Source organism: Erinaceus europaeus, chromosome 9 (genome assembly GCF_950295315.1).
Source record: "Erinaceus europaeus chromosome 9, mEriEur2.1, whole genome shotgun sequence".
Classification (NCBI taxonomy): domain Eukaryota; kingdom Metazoa; phylum Chordata; class Mammalia; order Eulipotyphla; family Erinaceidae; genus Erinaceus; species Erinaceus europaeus.
The window spans coordinates 50845056-50865758 of NC_080170.1; the positions used below are offsets into that span (position 1 = coordinate 50845056).

Here is a 20703-nt window from a genome sequence, read left to right on the forward strand (position 1 = left end):
GGGAACTTTGGCGCACCAGGAACAATTGGCCCACCCAGTTCTAACTAACCCCAACAGGAGGAATGTAGGCTCCCCTGAAATTCCTCTTGGGGCGGAGCCTTTCCGTTATAACCAATCAGCTGAGAGGAGACATGGGCACACACACACCCCTTCCCAGCCACCAATCAGCACTTAACTCATTTGGCGGATCTCACAGACCCAGGGAGAGGTCCTTTTCAATTTTAGTCACATACCTTTGTTTCTCCAGTCACGTCACTGATGGTCCCAAAGAGTATCACACTTTCTGGATGGCACAGCTGTGAGCATCGGCGAAAGTAGGGATTTCGCTCCTCTAAACTCTGGTTCCACAGAGGGGCGCAGAAGATAGTGGTCTAAACTGCGGCCGAACTCCAATACCCAAGGGGCCTTGCGCGTGCAGGGTGCACCGGGCCCATTAGGCGGGGTCCTCCGCCCACTACATGAAGGGGTGCCTCCCATTGGGCGGAGCTGCAGTGACGCCCGAAGGGGCGTGGCGCAAGCGGAGACCGACGGGGGCCGACGTGGGGGACGCGTCGGCCTCCAGCTCAGCGCTGTGTGAGGTGGCACGGCGCGGCCGGCGATTGGCTGCAGACCGCGCCGGGCCACGGCCGTTGGTCGGGGCAGCACGGAGCGGGGGCCGGGCCGGGCGGGGCGGCCATGGAGCGGCGGTGGCGGCGGTGGAAGCTGCCTGCGGCGGGCGCGGACGGGAAGAAGGCAGCAGAGACGAAGGCACAGGTTGCCGGAGTCAGGCTGTGAGGCGGGCGAGGCAGCGGTTCTCGGGCACCCGCGGGTCGAGCCGACCGGCAGTCGTGCGCCCCGCTTAGGAGCCCTGCGCGCCTTCGGGCCCGGCCTGCATCTCCCGCTCCCGTTCCTCCATCTTGGGCTCCGCGGCGGGGAGGATGCGCCGGCCGGTCGCGGACGCCAGGGGCACACGATGAAGCGCTACCGGCGCGTGCTGGCGCTGGCCTCCTGCCTCTCCCTCTGCTCGCTGGTCTGGTGAGTTCCCGCCCGGCGGACGGCGCTCCCCTGGGTCCCCCGACTGTCCCCCGCACCCAGCCAGCCTTCTGGGGTGCCGGGGTCCCCTCCAGCACGACCCACCGGGAAGACAACCCACAGAGACCGATGGCGATGACTTCACTCGTGATGAGTTTATTGATGAGGTTCTGGGGGGTGATTCAAATCAGGCGAAGGATGCAGACCCAGGCAGCATCCCCTGACTCAGCGCGCCTCTGGCCCCGAACTTCAGTTCTGGTTTCAGCGCCGATGGGAGGCGGTATATAAATGTAGCTGATCAACTTGTTGCACGCCGGGAAAATCACAGTGCCACATGCCAAGTGTATTTCTGTCGTGTTTATTGTGTGCGAGCTATATTAGAATTTTGCACCAGAGTGAGTGAGTGAGAAGCTACCGCAGCACTCCGGTACTTGTGGTGCATGGAGATGAAACGGGAACCTCAGACGTGCAAGTCCTGTGCTGTACCAGATGAGCTATTCCCCCCACCTGCTTCAAATATATTCCCCCCTTGGAAAGAAATCAGTTTCTGGTGTGTTTTGAGCTCGAATGGGAAGTGTGAAGCTCTTTGCCCTATCAGCCATTTCAGGAAGAGTCGATGAAGAATAAGATGGGCAAGATGAAGGAGAAATGAAATATACATAAAGGTACAAGCAACTAGGTAGCATGAGATACAGAAGAAAGCACACTTCAGTTTTCTAGCAGAGATAAGAGACGTCAATCTATTACCAGTGATTAAAGGAGACATCTACTTTCAGGAAAAAGAAGGGCACACAGAAAATAAGATTGCTTGTTCTGCAGTCAGAATTTACTAGTTTGTGGGGTCAGCACGAGAACGGAGGCTCATCTCAGATGAGAAGACCATGCTGACTGGTTTCTCTTAGGTTCCTTCCTTCAGCAGCTTCCTACAATTGAACCAAAGAGGGTCTGACTCTGCTTAAGGGGATTTTTACAGCAAGTGTTGGATTGTTTTGAGTAGGTTTTGTTTTTTCCTTTAACTTCAGGCCTCTGCTGTTACTCTTTTAAAGAGTTTCCCAGAGTGAGAATCTCTTAAGTGAGCAGTGGGATGGAAGTATTGCTTTGTTAAGTCTGCACCTGGTGGGGAAGGGGGAGTGTCACACGTCTGTCTGTCTATATCATCTTGGCTTTGGAGTGTGGGTTCCTGAGGCCTCTGGGTATAGGTGGCAAGGGACCTATCACACCCCAAGGCTTCCCTGTGGCTGCATTCCACAGGTATTTTTCTGGGGTGTTTTGGGAGATAGAGGTGGGCGATGAGACTAGTGTGGGTCAGGGATTCCACTAGTGTGGACCCAGTGACTCTGCCCCTGGGGGGATGGTGCCAGGCTTGTGGCTTGTTCAGAGAGGTGCCTGCTTTCACGATGTGTTAGGGTTAGTAGTAGGTTGGATGCCCTGTTTTTCCTACCTGTTATCTTCAGAATGGTAGTGGTCAAGAGTGGAACTGGAATGGATTGACAGCAGTTATTCTGACCATTGCTTGCATGTCTTTGGTCTTGAATTCACTCAGGGCTGCTATTTAAGAAACTTTTGGGGACATCTTGAAAATATCTTTCCAAGAGAACAGGTGCTGAAAACCGTTGGTTTAATAGAGCATTTAGGTAAAGGATACACTATAGTTTTTGAGGGTATGCTTTGGATTATGTCCTTTGGAATGAGGGCTTAAACCCTGTATTTAGAAGACAGAATGCTTAGTACTAAAGTTTCTGCTAATTTGTAACACTATTCTCCTCCCCCCCCCTTTTTTTTTTAGCAAGCAGCTTGACATTCAAATGGGTGTTTTCACTGTAATTGGAAAACCCATTCTTTCTTCCCAGGGAATTTTCTCAGAAATGTGTAACATTTGTTGGTTGAAAACATTTTTCAGTGGTCTGGTGAGGTCGGGTCTGGTGAGGTCAGTGCTAAGTGACACAATGGAAAAAACACTGGACTCTTAAGCATGAGGTCTTGAGTTCTATCCCCAGCAGCACATATACCAGAATGGTGTCTTGTTCTTTCTATCTCTCTATCTTAAAAAAAAAGAAAAAAGAAAAAAGAAAGAAAAGAAAAAATTTCAGAGTAATTTGCAGTTTGTTACTAATAGTTAGCTATATTAAAACGTAGCCAAACTAAGTTTTTTATTAAGCTTATTTCTGTAAAATGCCAATATTTTCTTTTTGATGAATTTCTGATAGTTTCCAAAGACACTGAACTTGTAGAATTTTGCTCTTATAAAATAATTAGTAAGGGGAAAAGAAGACAGTTGCCTAGGACAGAAGTTTTGTTAGGGAAGTTTTAGAGAAAAAACAACCTGGTCACTTTAATTCTACACTCTTAAAACTTTTTTTTTTTTTTTTTAAACAGCACTGATCAGCTCTGGTTTACGGTGGTTCAGGGGATTGAACCTGGGACTTCGAAGCCTCAGGCATAACAGTCTGTTTGCATAACCATTATGCTATCTACCCCTGCCCCTACCCTCTACTTTTTAATATGCATGATATCAAGAAGCATATATAGAATATGAGACTGCTGACCCCATTTAAAATTGTAGATACCAAAACCTTGCATACATAAGCCACCTCTCATCTAGTTGTTTGTAGCTTACCTGTCATTTTTTTTGTCTTTCTCAAATCTGACCCATTTTTAGACTCTTGTTAAGTTTTCACAAACTTTTCTTGAGTTGACTGATAGGGCAAAGGAATTAAACTTTACATTTTCAACACCAGTATCTCTGATTTTTTTTTTTTTAATTAAAGTACATTTAATGTGTAACGTTGTGTACATTTAAGACTTGTAACATGTTGGTTAGGTACATTTACGTAGTGTAATATGATTAGCATCTCTGTCATAATTATTTTTTTGAGATGGAGATAATTAAGATCTAGCCTCTTAGCAAGTGTGATGATTGTCGTAAGTATTGTTGCCTATATATTTGTTATACTGTGTATTAGATCTCCAGGACTTATATTACTAGTTGCAAGACTGTATTTTTATTTATTTTTTCCCTTTTGTTGCCCTTGTTTTATTGTTGTAGTTATTATTGCTGTTGTTATTGATGTCATCGTTGTTGGATAGGACAGAGAAATGGAGTGAGGAGGGGAAGATAGGGAGAGATAGAGAGACACCTGCAGACCTGCTTCACCACTTGTGAAGCGACTTCCCTGCACGTGGGGAGACGGGTGCTCGAACCGGGATCCTTAGCCGGTCCTTGTGCTTTGTGCCACCTGCGCTTAGCCTGCTGCGCTACCTACTGCCTGACTCCCAAGACTGTATTCTTAAAGATGTTTGAAACAATGTATTGGATAGTGGATGAAATTAAGCATTACAATGCCATTCTTAAAATAATTTGTAGATTTAATTTAATCATTTCCCTGTTACTTGGTCTTTTTTGTAAGCTAACCTCAATATGCTTTCTCAGCTTTATTCATTAGCAGTAGTGAGTAAATTGTGGCCTGTTGGGGGAAAAATTAAATTGAAAACACTATTTATAATATATTGTAAAGGTTTTTACTCCTACAAAGAAAACTGGATGTTGAGGGCCTAAGTAAAAGGTGTGAAAAGTTAAAGAAACTTGAGCTAAAGAAACAAGGTCAGGTGGGCAGTCACACATCTGGTTGAGTACATGAGTTACCATGCACAAGTTACTGTGACAAGTCTCTAGTTCTTACCTGCAAGGGAGAAGCTTTGTAAATTGTGAAAGTGTTGCAAGCTTCTCTCTTCCTCCCTTTTTCTCCCCCCTCTCAATTTCTCTTTGTCCTATTGAATAAGTATTTTTGAAAAGTTATCAAAAAACAGTAATTGAGCTAGTATATTTCGAGATTTGTTTGATCTGCCATATTTGGAGACATTTGAACTTTTATTAATTGAAGCCATTCAAGACTTTAAGGTAGAGTATTTTGCCTTTATTTTTATTTTCTAAGGGTGGTGATGAGATTAGGAATGAGGTATGGTGTATATGTTTTGTTTTTTGAGACTTTTCTTCCTTGAAAGTTAAAATATTGAAATTATGGCACTAACTTAAATGAAGGTCTTCTCTTGCTACAACCTGGTCGTTATATCATTCCTCAGCATCTTCATTCCTCCTTAACAGATGTAGGCACTGAAAGCCATTGTAGAGATAGTTTGCAGAAGGATTAATAAGCTCTACCTAGCAGCCAATTCTTTTCTAATGTACTATTCATAAATTATGCCCAAATACTGCTAACTGTTTTTTCATTAAAGTGTACCACTTCGTAAATTTATGAGTACTCTGTTTAAATTACAGTACTCTATTTTCAAAAGTTCTCCCTCCTCATGCTATTGATATTACTGAGTGCTGTTATCACCATACTTACACTGTCACATTTTTATAGGTCTTGATAATGTCTCCCCTCCCCTTTTGCCTTACAGCCCGGAGTGCTATTTCTAGATTATTTTCTCAGATTACCTATCTGTGCTATTATTCATTCTGTTGGCTTTTTTCCCCTTTTGCATAAGTTATGTGATTCTTCTTTCCTTTATTGTTACTATTTTTTTTTAGAGGAAGAGAGTGAAAGAGACTACAGCACTGAAACTTCCTTTAGTGCATGGGGGTGGAGTTTGGACTCGCCCCTTCTGTCACTTAGATGGCAAAGCAACACACTATCCATGTGAGCTATTTTGCCATAAGTTATATGATTCTTTTTTTAAGGAATTTATTATTTTTGCTTACTTTTTAGTCTTTATGTTATTTATTATTGGATAGAGACAGAAAGAAATTGAGAGGGTAGGGGAGATAGGGAGAGAGACAGAGAGACACCTGCAGCCCTGCTTCACCGCTTGTGAAGCTTTCCCCCTGCAGGTGGGTACCAGGGGCTTGAACTTGTGTCGTTGCGCATTGTAATTTGTGCACTTAACCAGTTGTGCCACTGCCTGGCCCACGTGATTCTTTATAGAGTGGTGCTGAGTACTTTAGGTGTGAATGTATGAAAGTTGCAGAATAGGGAGTCGGGCGGTAGCACGGGTTAAGCGCAGGTGGCACTAAGCACAAGGACCAGTGGAAGGATCCCGGTTGGAGCCCCCAGCTCCCCACCTGCAGGGGGAGTCACTTCACAGGCGGTGAAGTAGGTCTGCAGGTGTCTGTCTTTCTCTCCCCCTCTCTGTCTTCCCCTCCTCTCTCCATTTCTCTCTGTCCTATCCAACAACAGTGACATCAATAATAACTACAACAATAAAAAAAAACAAGGGCAACAAAAATAATAAATAAATTAATTAAATAAATTGAAAAAAAGGAAGTTGCAGAATAGAGTAATACTGATAGTATTACTTCTTTAGTGTCAAGCCTGTGGTTTGTATTATATACATTTTAACATTCTTTTCAAAACAATTTTATGAGGTAAATATTACTTTATTAATAAATACTACGCATTTTACACTAACTAGTTGAGGAACTGGAGGAGATAAATAAGTTGGTAAGATGAAGCAACTTTTGAGGTTTGGGATTTAGACTTAAACTTGGGTAACCTGATTTGCAGCAGACTTCTGTTTGGCAGAAGAAAGATGTAGTTACTGCATCTTCACTGGAGCATGGAGCCCCAATGAAGCCTTGGCAGCAAAACAAATAATTTTAAGACTCTAGAAACGAGAGAAAACAAATTTGTACCTCACTGAATTGTTTAGAAGATGACTTGAGATAATGCACATGACAGCTCTCTGTTAAACAGTAAAAAAATGTAGTTACTAATGAGAGAAAGTGAGAGTTAAGAAGGCCAGAGCAGGGGTCGGGCGGTGGTGCAGTGGGTTAAGCGCATGTGGCAAAGCGCAGGGACCGACGTGGGGATCCCGGTTGGAGCCCCAGGCTCCCCACCTACAGGGGAGTCGCTTCACAGGTGGTGAAGCAGGTCTGCAGGTGTCTATCTTTCTCTCCCCCTCTCTGTCTTCCCCTCCTCTCTCCATTTCTCTCTGTCCTATCCAACGACGAACAACATCAACAATGGCAATAATAATAACCACAACGAGGCTACAACAACAAGGGCAACAAAAAAGGGGGGGAAATGGCCTCCAGGAGCGGTGGATTCATGGTGCAGGCACCAAGCCCAGCAATAACCCTGGAGGGGAAGGGGGGGCGGGGAAGAAGGCCAGAGCAGGAAGCTGCATTATGGTAGGGATTGAACCTGGAGCCCCAGTCACACAAGTCCTATGAGCCATATTTGACTGCCATGTTCTTTAATTTTTTAAATTTATTTTCTCTCTCTCTTTTTTTTTTTTTCTATTTTTCTTTTTATTTTTTATACCAGAGCATGGCTCATATCTGGCTCTTGGTGGTGTATGGATTGAACCTAGGAACTCAGGGCCTCAGGCATGAAAGCCTTTTTTTACATCTGCTGTGCTGTGTCCCTTATTCTGTTATGAGCCTTCAACAATTGGTCAGAAGGTGTGTATTCTAAATGTGACTGTTGCTTCCTATAATAAATTTGTATCCTTTGATATGTTATGTAATGTCTTTGAAATTATGATATTCTCAGGACTGGGAGATAGCATACTTTACCATGCATGAGGACCTAGGTTCAAGCCCATGGTGCCATCACATGAGCTGTGTGTGAAAGGAGAAGCTTATAAGCAGTGAAGCAGTGCTGTGGTGTCTCTCCTTCTCACTTACTCCCTGTTGGGGGAAGGGGGACAGTAAGAGTCTTCCCGGAGAAGTGGAATCATGCAGGTGTGAAGCCCCCAGTGAAGCCCTGGCAGCAAAACAATTTTAAGACTCTGAAAATGTGGAAACATTGGTTCCATACTCCGAGAGGGGTAAAGAATAGGAAAGCTATCAGGGGAGGGGAGGGGATCCGGAGGTCTGGTGGGAGGAATTGTGTGAAGTTGTACTCCTCTTATCCTGTGGCTTTTGTCGATGTTCCCTTTTTATAAATAAAAACATTGAAAAAAAAGAGAAAAGTTGAAATAGTGTCTACCAGAAAAAAAAAGAAAATGGGGAAACAAATTCATACCTCACAGGGTTGTTCAGAAGATGAATTGAGATGATGCATATGACAGCTGTTTGTTAAACAGTAAAGGTACATTATGTATTTAATCATGAAAAATCTTAAAGATTTCTCTCATGTTCATTGTATGCAAAGTGTTTTATGGGTGCTGAAGACCCAAACAGGGTAGCTTGCTTCTGGTTTTAGCAAAGAAACTTCCATATCCCATGAATCCTCTGTATTCATTTCCTACCTTTGCTGTAATAAGTTGCCACGCGTTCTGTGGCTGCTTTCCTGCATCATTCTACTACTAACTCTGGTTCTCTTACTGCTTTTAGCAAGGTCTTCTACATCGAACCCACCCAGACATTCTAGGATTATCTCCTATCGTAAAATCCTTCATTTAAACATTTCTGCAAAGACCTTTTAAAATAACTTTATGTAAAAACTTGATATGTTACTTATGTTAAGTAATGTATTTGGGGAGTAGGACTCAGATATCTCCAGGGGACCATTACTTCCCTCAGTTCTGGCAGACTGGGAAGATTGATTCTCACTCCAAAGAGGAAAGGACTTGCTCTGTGCTTTAAGCAGTAGATTTTCAATAGTTTACTTAATGACCTGAGTATATCCTGTGTGTGCATCTTTAATATGTGCTTAATTGCTTATAAATATATACATGTGCCAACATATTTTTAAGTGAGTATACTATACTAACGTAACATATACAAAGTAGGGTTATTTAGGAGGTACTTAAACAATAAGGGGAATTAGGACTGGAGTTGTTGGTTGGAGTCTTGGGTTTGAAATTAATAATGTATGTTTCTTGTAAAACAGTAAGGCTACACGTCATATATATATATTTTTTAGTTTTTATTTTATTTTTTTTGAATTTTCTTTTTCTTTAATTTTTTTTATTTAAGAAAGGATTAATTAACAAAACCATAAGGTAGGAGGGGTACAATTCCACACAATTCCCACCACCCAGTTTCCATTTCTCACCCCCTCCCCTGATAGCTTTCCCATTCTCTATCCCTCTGGGAGCATGGACCCAGAGTCATTGTGGGTTGTAGAAGGTAGAAGGTCTGGCTTCTGTAATTGCTTCCCCGCTGAACATGGGCGTTGACTGGTCAGTCCATACTCCCAGTCTGCCTCTCTCTTTCCCTAGTAAGGTGTGTCTCTGGGGAAGCTGAGCTCCAGGACACATTGGTGGGGTCTTCAGTCCAGGGAAGCCTGGCCAGCATCCTGATGGCATCTGAAACCTGGTGACTGAAAAGAGATTTAACATACGAAGCCAAACAAATTGTTGAGCAATCATGGACCCAAAGCTTGGAATAGTGGAGAGGAAGTGTTAGGGGGATACTCACTGCAAACTCTAGTGTACTTCTGCTTTCAGGTATATATTTTGCAGTAGTATATGGATATATGTGAACATATGCTCTCTCTCACAGAAACTGGTGTATATCTAGGTTATGGGACTTTGTTAGAAAGTGAACCACCTGAGATGTACATGTCATATTTTATAATGAAATCACTTTAAAAAAAGATTTTTCTCATGTTTATTGTGTGTCAGGCATTTCATGGCCATTGAAAACCTAAGCATGGGGTAGTTGGTTTCTGATTTAGCAAAGAAATTTGCACGTCCCATGTGAGGTTTGTAAACTACTGTAAAATACATGTACTTGGGCGCACTTGGTTGAGTGCATATGTTATAATGTGCAAGGACCTGGATTTGAGCCCCAGGCTCCCACCTGCAGGGGGAAAGCTTCACAAGTGGTAAAGCAGGGCTGCAGGTGTCTCTCTGTCTCCCTCTTTATCTCCACCTACCCTCTCGATTTCTGGCTGTTAACTATCCAATAAATAAAGATAAGAAAAAAAAAATTTTAAATGCATGTGCTTCCTGAAGTGAAGATGTTCTGGTCTTAAGTGTTCACAGTGGGCAGATTGTATTTAATTGCCAGAGAGAACAAAAGAGATGCACATGATTTGAGTAAGAGTGGTAATAAGATAAGCTTGAGTAGAAAGTAAAGGACATATTCTAGAGATTGTAATTTTTTGCAAGTTAGGTCTGGAATTATATAAGGATCAGCAAGTCAGTGCTGTTCCAAGGATGTTATTTTGACATCACTGTTTGAGATATATCTGAGAGGAGAGAGACCTAGGAAGTATAAGTACTAAATAAAAAGCAATTGAAGTAATTGAAGTTTGTCATAACAAGGACTTAAGCTGGCAGAAATGAAGAGAATAGAGATTTTGAGGAATGAAGTAATTTGCTCTAGTGATGGACTGGTGAGCTGACAGTGCAGTACAGAAGCTATCAGGCTGAATTTAAGACTCAAACAACTGGGTTTTTAATTTGCCTCTAGCAAGCTCTTGTTCTTCAACCTTTTTCTGCTGTCCCTCTTGGTATCAAGAGATATTGTCTGAGACTTATGTGCTATGCTTTTCCAGAATTCTGGCATATAAAGCAGTCGCAGTTTCCTTTGAGCCTACAGTGCATAATAGAATAAATCCTTGAATCTGAAATAAGGTTCAAAAAGAAAAGAAACATTTTTTTTTCCTCCAGGGTTATTGCTGGGTTTGGTGCCTGCACCATGAATCCATTGCTCCTGGAGACCATTCCCCCCCTTTTTGTTGCCCTTGTTGTTGTAGTCTCATTGTGGTTATCATTATTACCATTGTTGATGTTGTTCGTTGTTGGATAGGACAGAGAGAAATGGAGAGAGGAGGGGAAGACAGAGAGGGGGAGAGAAAGATAGACACCTGCAGACCTGCTTTACCACCTGTGAAGCGATTCCCCTGCAGGTGGGGAGCTGGGGGCTCGAACCGGGATCCTTACGCCAGTCCCTGCGCTTTGTGCCACGTGCACTTAACCCACTGCGACACCGCTGGACCCCCGAAAAGAAACATTTTTAAAAACATGGCTGATTAGAAGAATTGGAATATTAAAAAAGAAATGAAAGAGTTGCAAATGGTTTGAAAGGAGACGTATTTATTAGTTTGGAGACAGTGGACTATTCAGTACAACCCATTTGTAATGCTGGTTTCATTGCAAATATGATTTAGGCTTCAGTTAAATTCATAGTAGGAATGATTTGTGAAATGTGTCATTTCACTGAACACATATTCTGTAGGCACATAAAGGTGCCAGGGAGAGTAAAAAAAAAAAAAATGTAGTGAGGTGTAAGGGGATTATTTAAATGATCAGTAATATATAATGTCTCAGATAGCCTAGAGGAACTTGAACATAGAAAAGGCCTTTGTTTCCAAGGGACTTGATTGATAAACTTTGTGGAGTGGAAATAGAAGGTATTTGGAGAGTTGGTAACTGAGTTCTCATACAGCCAGAAGACTTATGCCCAATTAAAAAGAAAAGCTAATGACTAATGCTTTATCTATTTTGCATAGTGCTACTCACTTTATCTTACTAACACACAGCTCTGATTATGATGGTTTCTTGTTAAAACAGTTCAAAAGCTTCCTTCTGTGTAAAGGATAGCAATTAAACTCTCATGTTAAAGGCTTGACATCTGGCTCCAACCGACTTTTGTTGCTTCATTTTCTGTTGTTTAGGTGTTACTTTTTGTTGTAGCATGCCCAACCTGTTAGCCTGGTAGTTTGTTGTTGAGGTGGTCTGGTGTCGGGCTGCACCGCGGAGAAGAGAGCGGACGTCCAGAGCAAAGGGGTACACAGATCTTTATTATAGGATGGGGGGGGAGGTTTGGTTCAGACCACGTGGAGCCAGCCAGCAATGGCCGACCACGGGGGGAGAGCAGGGAGCGAGACCTCAGAGAGGGAGAGCCGAGAGCCCAGAGAGAGAGAGGGGAGGGGTGAGGGGGCTTTTTATTGGGCGACAACCAGGGGTGACGTGTAGGGCCAGGATTGGTTGAAAGGGGGCACTCTAGGATTTAGCGGGGCATAGAAAAACCTGGGGGCGGAGACTGCATCAGAATAAGTCCTCAGCAACATCTCCTCCTATCCCTTTATATCTAAATGGACACAGTAAAGAAAAATGGAGCATGCTTAAATGTTTTAGAGGAATGCCATGCTCAGGTGGGAAGATGTAGGATTTTCTGTGAAGGAGGGAAGGCTTAAATGGCTGCCAACCTTGTGAGATTTAAACGTCCTCCTGTGCTCAACCCCTCTTTAGAGAGAGAGACTTACCTGGAGAGACTCATGTCATAGGTTTAAGCGCAGCCTGCTCAACCATCTCTTCACAGTATCTCTACATCTTTTCTATCTTTCTATCTAGTAATCGCATAAGATGTACAAAGTCTATAAAAGACTATCATGGGGCAGAAACCTTTTGGGCATAAGCCTAAATGACATAACAAAATAGGAAGGGACACGAAGGGGAGAAGTAAAAGTCAGTGTGGTGTAAAGGGAAGGATTGGTGTGTAAAGGAACATTCCCTGTTTGGGTGGGGAAAAGGGCAAGGGTACATAATGAGGGGGAGGCGGGAGGCATGACCCACCAAACAGAGGGGCTATTTGGCATTGTATAGTCCTCAAGGCAACAGTCTGTAAAGTCTATGAATTACTCAGGATCAGTCTATGAAAACCCAGCAGCGTGAAGGGAAATAAGCTGCTTCAAAATTGTGTAAAATGTATATAGGGTATGTCAGAAAGTCCGATACAAGTCTCAGTCCGAAGTAGATGGCTAGGGGAGGAATTGGCAGGGGATGCAACGCTGCATGAGGGAGGTCAGCCGCTGGAATGTTGCTCTTTTGTAGATAGCTAGCTGGAACTGCCAACATGTAACAAGCAGGTCAGAAGCAGGAACGGTAACCAGGCATGAAGAAAGTTCTGTCCTTGGAATTCGTGTATCAGGTTCTTCAGATCATGTTGAGTGACATCTAGGGTTTCGGGGGTTCGGGGGGTGTGCCACGGTAGTCGTGCCATCTAGTGAGTGACGTCAGGGTGTGCAGGGGTTCAGATGGTTTTTCCGGGATTCCTGTGAAAGAAACACAATCTGCTTCTCGTGGTTAATTTGAACTGGTAACAAGTTATAGGTTTGTTATAGTTGATACCTCGATGATTATAATTGGTTTAGAATCTCTTTATGATTTATTAAAAGGTCATCTAATGTTACCTCCTGTAGCAGCCTCTACCGCAGGATCTTGAGACCAATTTTAGCTAAAATACGTATTTTAAACAGACTCAAATTGCTTAGAGAGTTAACGCATATTCATGACAATGATTTTAACGTTTACAGTGCCAGATTGATGCCAGATCTGTTGTGGATTAATTTCCACAAGATAGTTTACAGGGCACCTTTGGGGGCCCTTCAAAGGTGTACTGTATATAAAATTTATATAGTTTAGTTTTGGGAATGAATAGTCACGTTGAACATTTAGACTTTTACCTAAATAGTAAGTTACCTTAACAATTAATTTTTACCTTGTCTGGTAAAAGTGTAGCTGTAGGGTTACACTTCTGACCGTTAAGTTAGTGTTACCAAACTTGAGACATACCCATAAACATTTAGTTATAACAAACTGGAGGAAAAAGAACTTTTGTTATAAAAACACATTATTTAAAAACAATTTTAAATCTGTCATTAGTCACACAGTTTAAGACTAAACACTTACATATATACCAAAACTATATATAAAATTCAAAAGAGGGAGAAAGAAAAAAATTTTTGGAATGTTTCTGGACGTCTCCAGAAACTTTGGCTGCGTCCAGCATTCTTATATAAGGCCAATAACCTTTTAGAGTACTCCAAGCAGATGGGTCACGCAAAAAAAAGAAAAAAAAATTTTGTCATTTAACACACTCACTCACAAAAACAACTGGCCAGTTATAACATAAGACATACAGGGAAAGGGTAGGAGAGAGGTCTCTGTGAGCCAGACTTTGCAGGTTCTGCCATGTCGTATTACGGGTCCTGGGATGTATCCTGCATCTGGTCCTCTTGTAGTATTTCTTGTTCTTCAGGAATAACAGCGCCATCCTGCGGGTATTGTCGGACATGGCGGGCAGGAACCCAGACAGGTTTAGAGAAATTTTGAGGGAAAATGCATGCGAAACCCCTTCCCATGGTCAATAATGGGTCAGGCCCTTTCCAAACTTTATCGAGTGGGTCTCTCCATTTCACCTTAATAGATGGGAGGGTAGATGGTGTTTGCCAGTGAAGAATAATAGGGGGTAAGGCTGAGTTATTGTAAATATTAAAGAGATTTAACGTAGTTAAGGCTTTTGCTAGCTGGATATTGGGGGGGATATGTTCCTCCTTTATCTTTATTTAGTTGAGCCTTCAGTGTTTGATGGGCCCTCTCGACAATGCCTTGTCCCTGTGGATTGTAGGGAATGCCCGTGGTATGAGTAATATTCCAGAGGGAACAAAAATCTTTAAATTGTTTGCTTGAAAACATAGGTGCATTGTCTGTTTTCAAAAGTAATGGGACCCCCATAACGGCAAAACAAGAGAGCATATGGCTTACAAGCTTTTTAGCACTTTCTCCTGTCTGAGCTGTAGCCCACATAAATTTAGAAAAGGTATCAATTGAGACAAACACATATTTTTGTTTGCCAAAGTTTGGTATGTGGGTGACATCAATTTGCCAAATAGCATTAGCTTTTAAACCTCGGGGGTTAACCCCAAGAGTCTGGATAGCAGGTGTCTTTATGAGATTTGCACAAGAAGAGCATGTAGCAAGGATATGTTTTAACTGTGGTACAGGAACATCAGGGAATCGAGCTTGAAGGCCTTTAAGATTAACATGGGTTAGAGAGTGAAAATTAGCAGGATCAGAGACAGAGACTGGGAAAGTTCCTGTGGAGGCAAGGCGGTCAACTGCGGCATTCCCTTCGGACAGGGAACCAGGAAGAGGGCTGTGGGAACGAAGGTGTTGAATATACAGTGGTTGGGTTCGAGAACAGAGCATAGAGGCGATTTGAATCAAGAGAGGGGAAAGTGGGTTGTCATCAATTTTCACATACGAACGAGCAAGCCATGGAAGTAAGTTAACAGTATACACACTGTCAGAAAAAAGGTTGAAGGATTCTGGTACAGCTTTTAGTGCAAGAAAAACAGCATAAAGTTCTTTGTACTGAGGGGAATTCTCAGGAAGCTCAGTAAAGAGAGGTTTAGGAGATTGTTTGTCTGGGTAATATATAAGGGCAGCAGCTCCCCTTTTTCCGCCATCAGTAAAGATTGTAGGAGCAGAGGGAATGGGATCCCGAGAGAAAAGTTTAGGTGCTAGTAGAGGCAGAAGAGGTAAAGAAGCTATCAATTTATTAGAAGGAAAATGGTTATCTATTTGTCCTGGAAACCCCACGAAGCTTATGGCAAAGCGGGAATGATGGCGTATAAGCCACTCTGTATCTGTGAGAGAAAAGGGCAGAATGATTAAATCCGGTTCTTTCCCTAAGACCTGCACAGACCTATTTCTCCCTTGGCGAACCATGAATGCTAATGCATCTATCTCAGTGAGGAGTCTTGGAGCTCCTCCTACTGGCGTGTGAAGCCATTTGAGAACCCCATGGTCTTGCCACAGTGCCCCTACTACTGTGGGGGTGGAGTTGAAGATTAGAAGGTTTACCGGAGAGGAGGGGGAGAATCGAACAAGGTGCATGTCCTGGAGGGCCTGGTTAACCCTTTCCAGTGCCAAGGAGGCCTCAGGAGTTAACTTACGTTTTGAAGAGGGCTGTTTGTTTCCTTTCAACAGGTCAAACAGTGGTTGGAGGCAGCTTGTGGGCAGATAGAGATACTGCCTAAGCCAATTTAAATTTCCTAGAAAACTTTGTAAAGAAGCAAGAGTAAGGTTAGAAGGGAAGGTAACATTAGGTTTTAAGGGACGAATTTGCGTTAGAGAAATCTCTGAACCTAGGAAGGATATTGGAGGGATTAGCTGTATCTTCTCAGGGGCTACATTAAGGCCGCTTTTCTTTAATGCAGGAATGAGAAAATCACGTAAGGCATAGAGATCTGTATCTGATTTTCCCCATATTAAAATATCATCTGTATAATGAAAAATATTAAGGCCCTTATGAATATATGGGACAAGGGCAGATTTAACAGCCTCCTGACAAATTGTAGGACTATTGGCCATACCCTGGGGCAGCACCACCCATTCAAATCTATCAGCGGGGCTGGCATTATTAATAGACGGAACAGAGAAGGCAAAACGTTTACAATCTCGCGGATGCAAGGGGATAGAGAAAAAACAATCTTGTATATCAATAGCTATGATTGGAATTCCTGTGGGAATTGCAGAAGCAAGAGGCAAACCCCTTTGGGGGGAGCCCCAGACCTGCATGGTTTTATTTACTGCACGGAGATCTTGAAGGAGGCGCCATTTTCCCGAGCGCTTTTTAATCACAAAGACAGGAGTATTCCATGGGCTTCGAGAATGACGAATGTGTCCCAAGGACAACTGCTCTCGGATGAGCTCTTTTAAAATTTTTAGCTTATCCCTAGGTAAAGGCCACTGTTCCACCCAGACAGGCTCATTAGAAAGCCAGCTTAAGCGGGGTGTTTGGCTAAGAACAGTGGCATTTAGTATTGGGGGTGCTGAATAGACCTGGTATCGCGGGAATGAGTTTTACGCTCTGCAGAGGCGTCTGTGGATATCCTAACATTAAGACATTCCAGAAGATCCCTGCCCAGTAAGTTGGTGCTAATATTAGCTACCAAAGGGCGGAAGTGTCCGGTAGAACCTTCTGGGTCTTCCCACATAAGCAAGTCTCGTGTGCAAAATGCTCTTGTCATCCCTCCTATTCCATGTAAACTGGGTCCAGGGATGAGTTCCCAATCTTGGGGAACCTCTTCTTGCCTTAAAATCGTCTTTGCTGCCCCCGTGTCAATCAAAAATTTAAAAGGAATATTGCCAATCTTTACTGTCATAGAAGGGTGACCTTGTTCTAAAACAGGAGTGGTCCACAAAATCTCAGGCCCCGAATTTGTACCATTCAGGGGCGAACCATCTTTATGAAATTGGGACCAACAATCTCTCTTCCAATGAAACCCCTTACGACATTTTGGACAAACAGTACGTGGTCTCTGGCTCCCTGACTGAAAGCGGGGTTGCTCTGGCTGGAGGCGTGGTTTCCCTGACTGGAGGCGTGGTCGCAACTTATCAGGACATTGGTTACGCCAATGTCCTTGGCGACCGCACTGAAAGCAGGACCCGTTTTGCTTACGTGGGGCAACTGCATAGACCTGCGTCGTAGCGGGTGTCCCATAATTGCCTGATGTAAGTTCCTGTGTCGCTAGAATCCAATTATCTGGGTGTAGGTGTTTAAGATTAAGGCATACCTGACGGAATTGTGGTGTCATGCCTTCCCAGACAATAGAGCGCAGGAGTAGTGTGCGGACGTCAGGATTATAAACCTTTCTCTCTAAGTTTCTCTTCACCCTTGAGATGAAGCTCGCCAATGACTCATCAGAGCCTTGGTGAAAAGAGTTAATGGGAGCTGATGGATCTACATCAGGTGTGGTCACCCTTTCCCATGCTTGTGTTGCACAGATGCGTACCTGTTCAAAATAACCAGTTGGAAACCTGGCTTCTGCCTGCTGAGCTCCAGATTCATAAGCTCCAGCTCCAAACAAAGCATCAGAATTCCATTCTATCTGTTTGTTACTATTTTCCTGCGATTGCCTAGAGCACTCATCGCGGAAACATGCCTGCCACTGAAGATAGAGAGGGTCTGGGAGTGCAGCACGAGCCAGTTCTTTCCAGTCTTGTGGTGTATTTAAATGCTGGTAAAAGCTTCTCAAAACGGACTTGGTCCATGGAGAGTGCATACCGTCCTCCCTGACTGCTTGCCTGAGCGTTCCAAGTTCTTTCAAGGAATATGGCTGCCACGGCTGAGGGTTTTGTTTAGAAGGGGCCAAGTTTACCGGGAATGTGTGGATTTGGTCCGGTGGCACGGGAGAGGGAGCTACAGAAGTGGAAAGTTCAGTAGAAACTGCTGTAGTGGCTGCAGGGGAGACTAAACGCATATCTACGGGGACGGAGCTCCCGGGGTGGACTGCACATGGTTTAAAATCCTTAAATGCTGAAAAAATATCCTTTAGCTCTCGTATCTCAGTCACTAGGTCCCTTAATGGTGATGTATCAGCAGGGGGCAGGGTCAGGGACGAGGAAGCCTCAGGCGGAGCTGAAACCGCGGCAGCAGGGGCCAGGGGCGGGGTCAGGAAAACGGAAGCTGCAGGCGGAGCTGAAACCGGGACGGCAGGGGCAGGGTTCAGGAACGCAGAAGCCTCAGGCGGAGCTGAAACGGAAGCTGAAACCGGGACGGAAGGGGCGGGGTTCAGGAACGCAGGCGGAGCTGAAACCGGAACGGCGGAAGGGGATGGGGTCAGAGGAGGAGCGTCCGAACACGTGTGCGTGTCTGTGGGAACGGAATTCTTGGGTTTAGCTGCTGATCGCTTAGGATGTCTAAGTCTTAAGCATATGTGATTTAACTCTCGTACCTCAGCCTCAAGGTCACTTATCCTTATGGCATACCATGTTTTACATATCTTGAAAGTGGCGACCACAGTTAAAAAAATCCAAGGGGTAGCGAAAATTAAACCTTTTATGACAACGGGAATCTGTCCCAGGTCAAGAGATAATGACTGGGACACCTCCTCATAAAACGAGAAATTTCCCATGGTGGAGGGAAACGCGGGGCCACAGAAGTGGGCGGATGCCACTTACCTGTGTCTGGGCGGTTTCGGAGACCTCAGGCCGGGCGTGGTGTGGGTACGGAACACGATGGGCGCCAGATGTTGTTGAGGTGGTCTGGTGTCGGGCTGCACCGCGGAGAAGAGAGCGGACGTCCAGAGCAAAGGGGTACACAGATCTTTATTATAGGATGGGGGGGGAGGTTTGGTTCAGACCACGTGGAGCCAGCCAGCAGTGGCCGACCACGGGGGGAGAGCAGGGAGCGAGACCTCAGAGAGGGAGAGCCGAGAGCCCAGAGAGAGAGAGGGGAGGGGTGAGGGGGCTTTTTATTGGGCGACAACCAGGGGTGACGTGTAGGGCCAGGATTGGTTGAAAGGGGGCACTCTAGGATTTAGCGAGGCATAGAAAAACCTGGGGGCGGAGCCAGGATTGATTGAAAGGGGGCACTCTAGGATTTAGCGGGGCATAGAAAAACCTGGGGGCGGAGACTGTATCAAAATAAGTCCTCAGCAACAGTAGTTGGGGAACTATGTTTATAATTTCAAATTGAAAATTAAGGTAGCAAAGGTACTGTGACTTGAATTTTATAGACTAACTATATCTTAGGCGGTTTCTTAAAATATGCTGTTCTCAAGAGAGTTTAGTACATGGGTATTTCCAGCAGGTTTACAGACGAGTTGTATTTGCTGAATTTCTTTTTCTTTTTTCTTTTTTTTTTTCAATTTTATTTTTGAGAGAGACACACACACACACATACACTGAAATACCAGAGCAATGCTTAACTCTGGCTTATGGTGGTGCGGGGGATTGAACATAGGATTTAGGAGCCTCAGGCATGAGAGTCTGTTTGCATAACCATTATGCTGTCTTCCCCACCTGTATTGGCTGAATTTCTAATGGTAAGATATAAAAACAGAACATACACATTTTTAATATGTACTTCCCCATGTTAGAGCCATGAAGTTATACGCCAATTTAGTGAAACAGTCCTCTAATAGGTTTTGATATGTGGAATATTTAAGCTAAGAGAATTGAAGGCTAAACCTACATTAGAAGATTAAAACTATTCAAGGGTTTGATTCAAAACAAGCTCTAGGAGATAGAATTTTTTTCTCCTACTAAGCTACACTGGCATTTGATTTGACTCAGTTTACTGAGCATGCCAAATAGACTGAAAACTTGGAGGAAAAAGGGGTATAGTGTGACCCAGCAATAGAAAAGGAGCAGTGTTAGAAAACCCTTACTGTGAGAGACCAAGATTGGTGTGCTGGCATCACAGGGGGCACTTGCGTCAGGGGTGGGGTTTGGTTTCTGGTTCTGTGGTGTCTCTCCCTCTGTCTCTCTAAGAAGGAAGAAAAAAGGTCAGCCAGGAGTTGTTAAAAAAAACAACAACAAAACAAACTGGGGGCCGAGCAGTAGTGTAGTGCAGCGGGTTAAGCGCACATGGTGCAAAGTGCAAGGACTAGTGTAAGGATCGAGATTAGAGCCCTGGCTCCCTATCTTCAGGGAGGTTGCTTCACTGTGAAGCAGGTCCTCAGGTGTCTTTCTCTCCCTCTCTGTTCTTCCCCTCCTCTCTCGATTTCTCTCTGTCCTATCCAATAATGATGACAGCAATAACAACAATAATAGTAACAACAACAATGATAAACAGGGGCAACAAAAGGGAAAAAAATGACCTCCAGGAACAGTGGATTTGTAGTGCAGACACCGAGCCCCAGCAATAACCCTGGAGGCAAAAAAAAAAAAGTTATAATTTCTGTTTTGTGAGACACTCATTGAAAAAAATAATAGGATGCTTTTGAAGCAACGACACTGAAAGTCTAGTGATACTTTGGTCTTGTTTTATTACCAGTCTTGATCAAAATGTTTTCCAAATTTCCTAATTATTTCTCAAATCTCTCTGTACATAACAGAAATCCTATTATTTTTTCAAAGTTTAGGGAGTGATATTTAAACCCAACACCCTCCCACACACACACACACACACACGCACACTTTTATGCTTTCTTGAAAATACTTTTCCACCTCCTTGTTTCCTAAATATCCCAACTTCTTGTTTCCTAGAACACATCCCAACTCCTGTTTTCTAGGGTGGTGTGGGCAGGACATTATTTTAACAGTACTACCCTGTCTGGT

The 20703-nt window shown here is 43.8% G+C and overlaps 1 protein-coding gene across 6 annotated transcripts in view; it reads left to right on the forward strand.

Moving 5' to 3' along the window:
• The first annotated feature begins 786 nt into the window (after nucleotides 1-786).
• Nucleotides 787-20703, forward strand: part of SUCO (SUN domain containing ossification factor) — a 76690-nt gene continuing 56773 nt past the window's right edge. For 5 of the 6 annotated variants that reach the window (XR_009551588.1, XM_060197879.1, XM_060197881.1 and 2 more), the window contains exon 1: nucleotides 855-1014. Coding sequence is in view for 4 of the 6 variants with exons in the window: in XM_060197879.1 (XP_060053862.1) it covers nucleotides 953-1014 (62 nt within the window). In the remaining 2 variants the exon portion in view is untranslated. Of the gene's footprint in view, nucleotides 1015-20703 lie in introns of all 6 variants that reach the window. The other variant, XM_060197883.1, reaches the window with a different exon arrangement.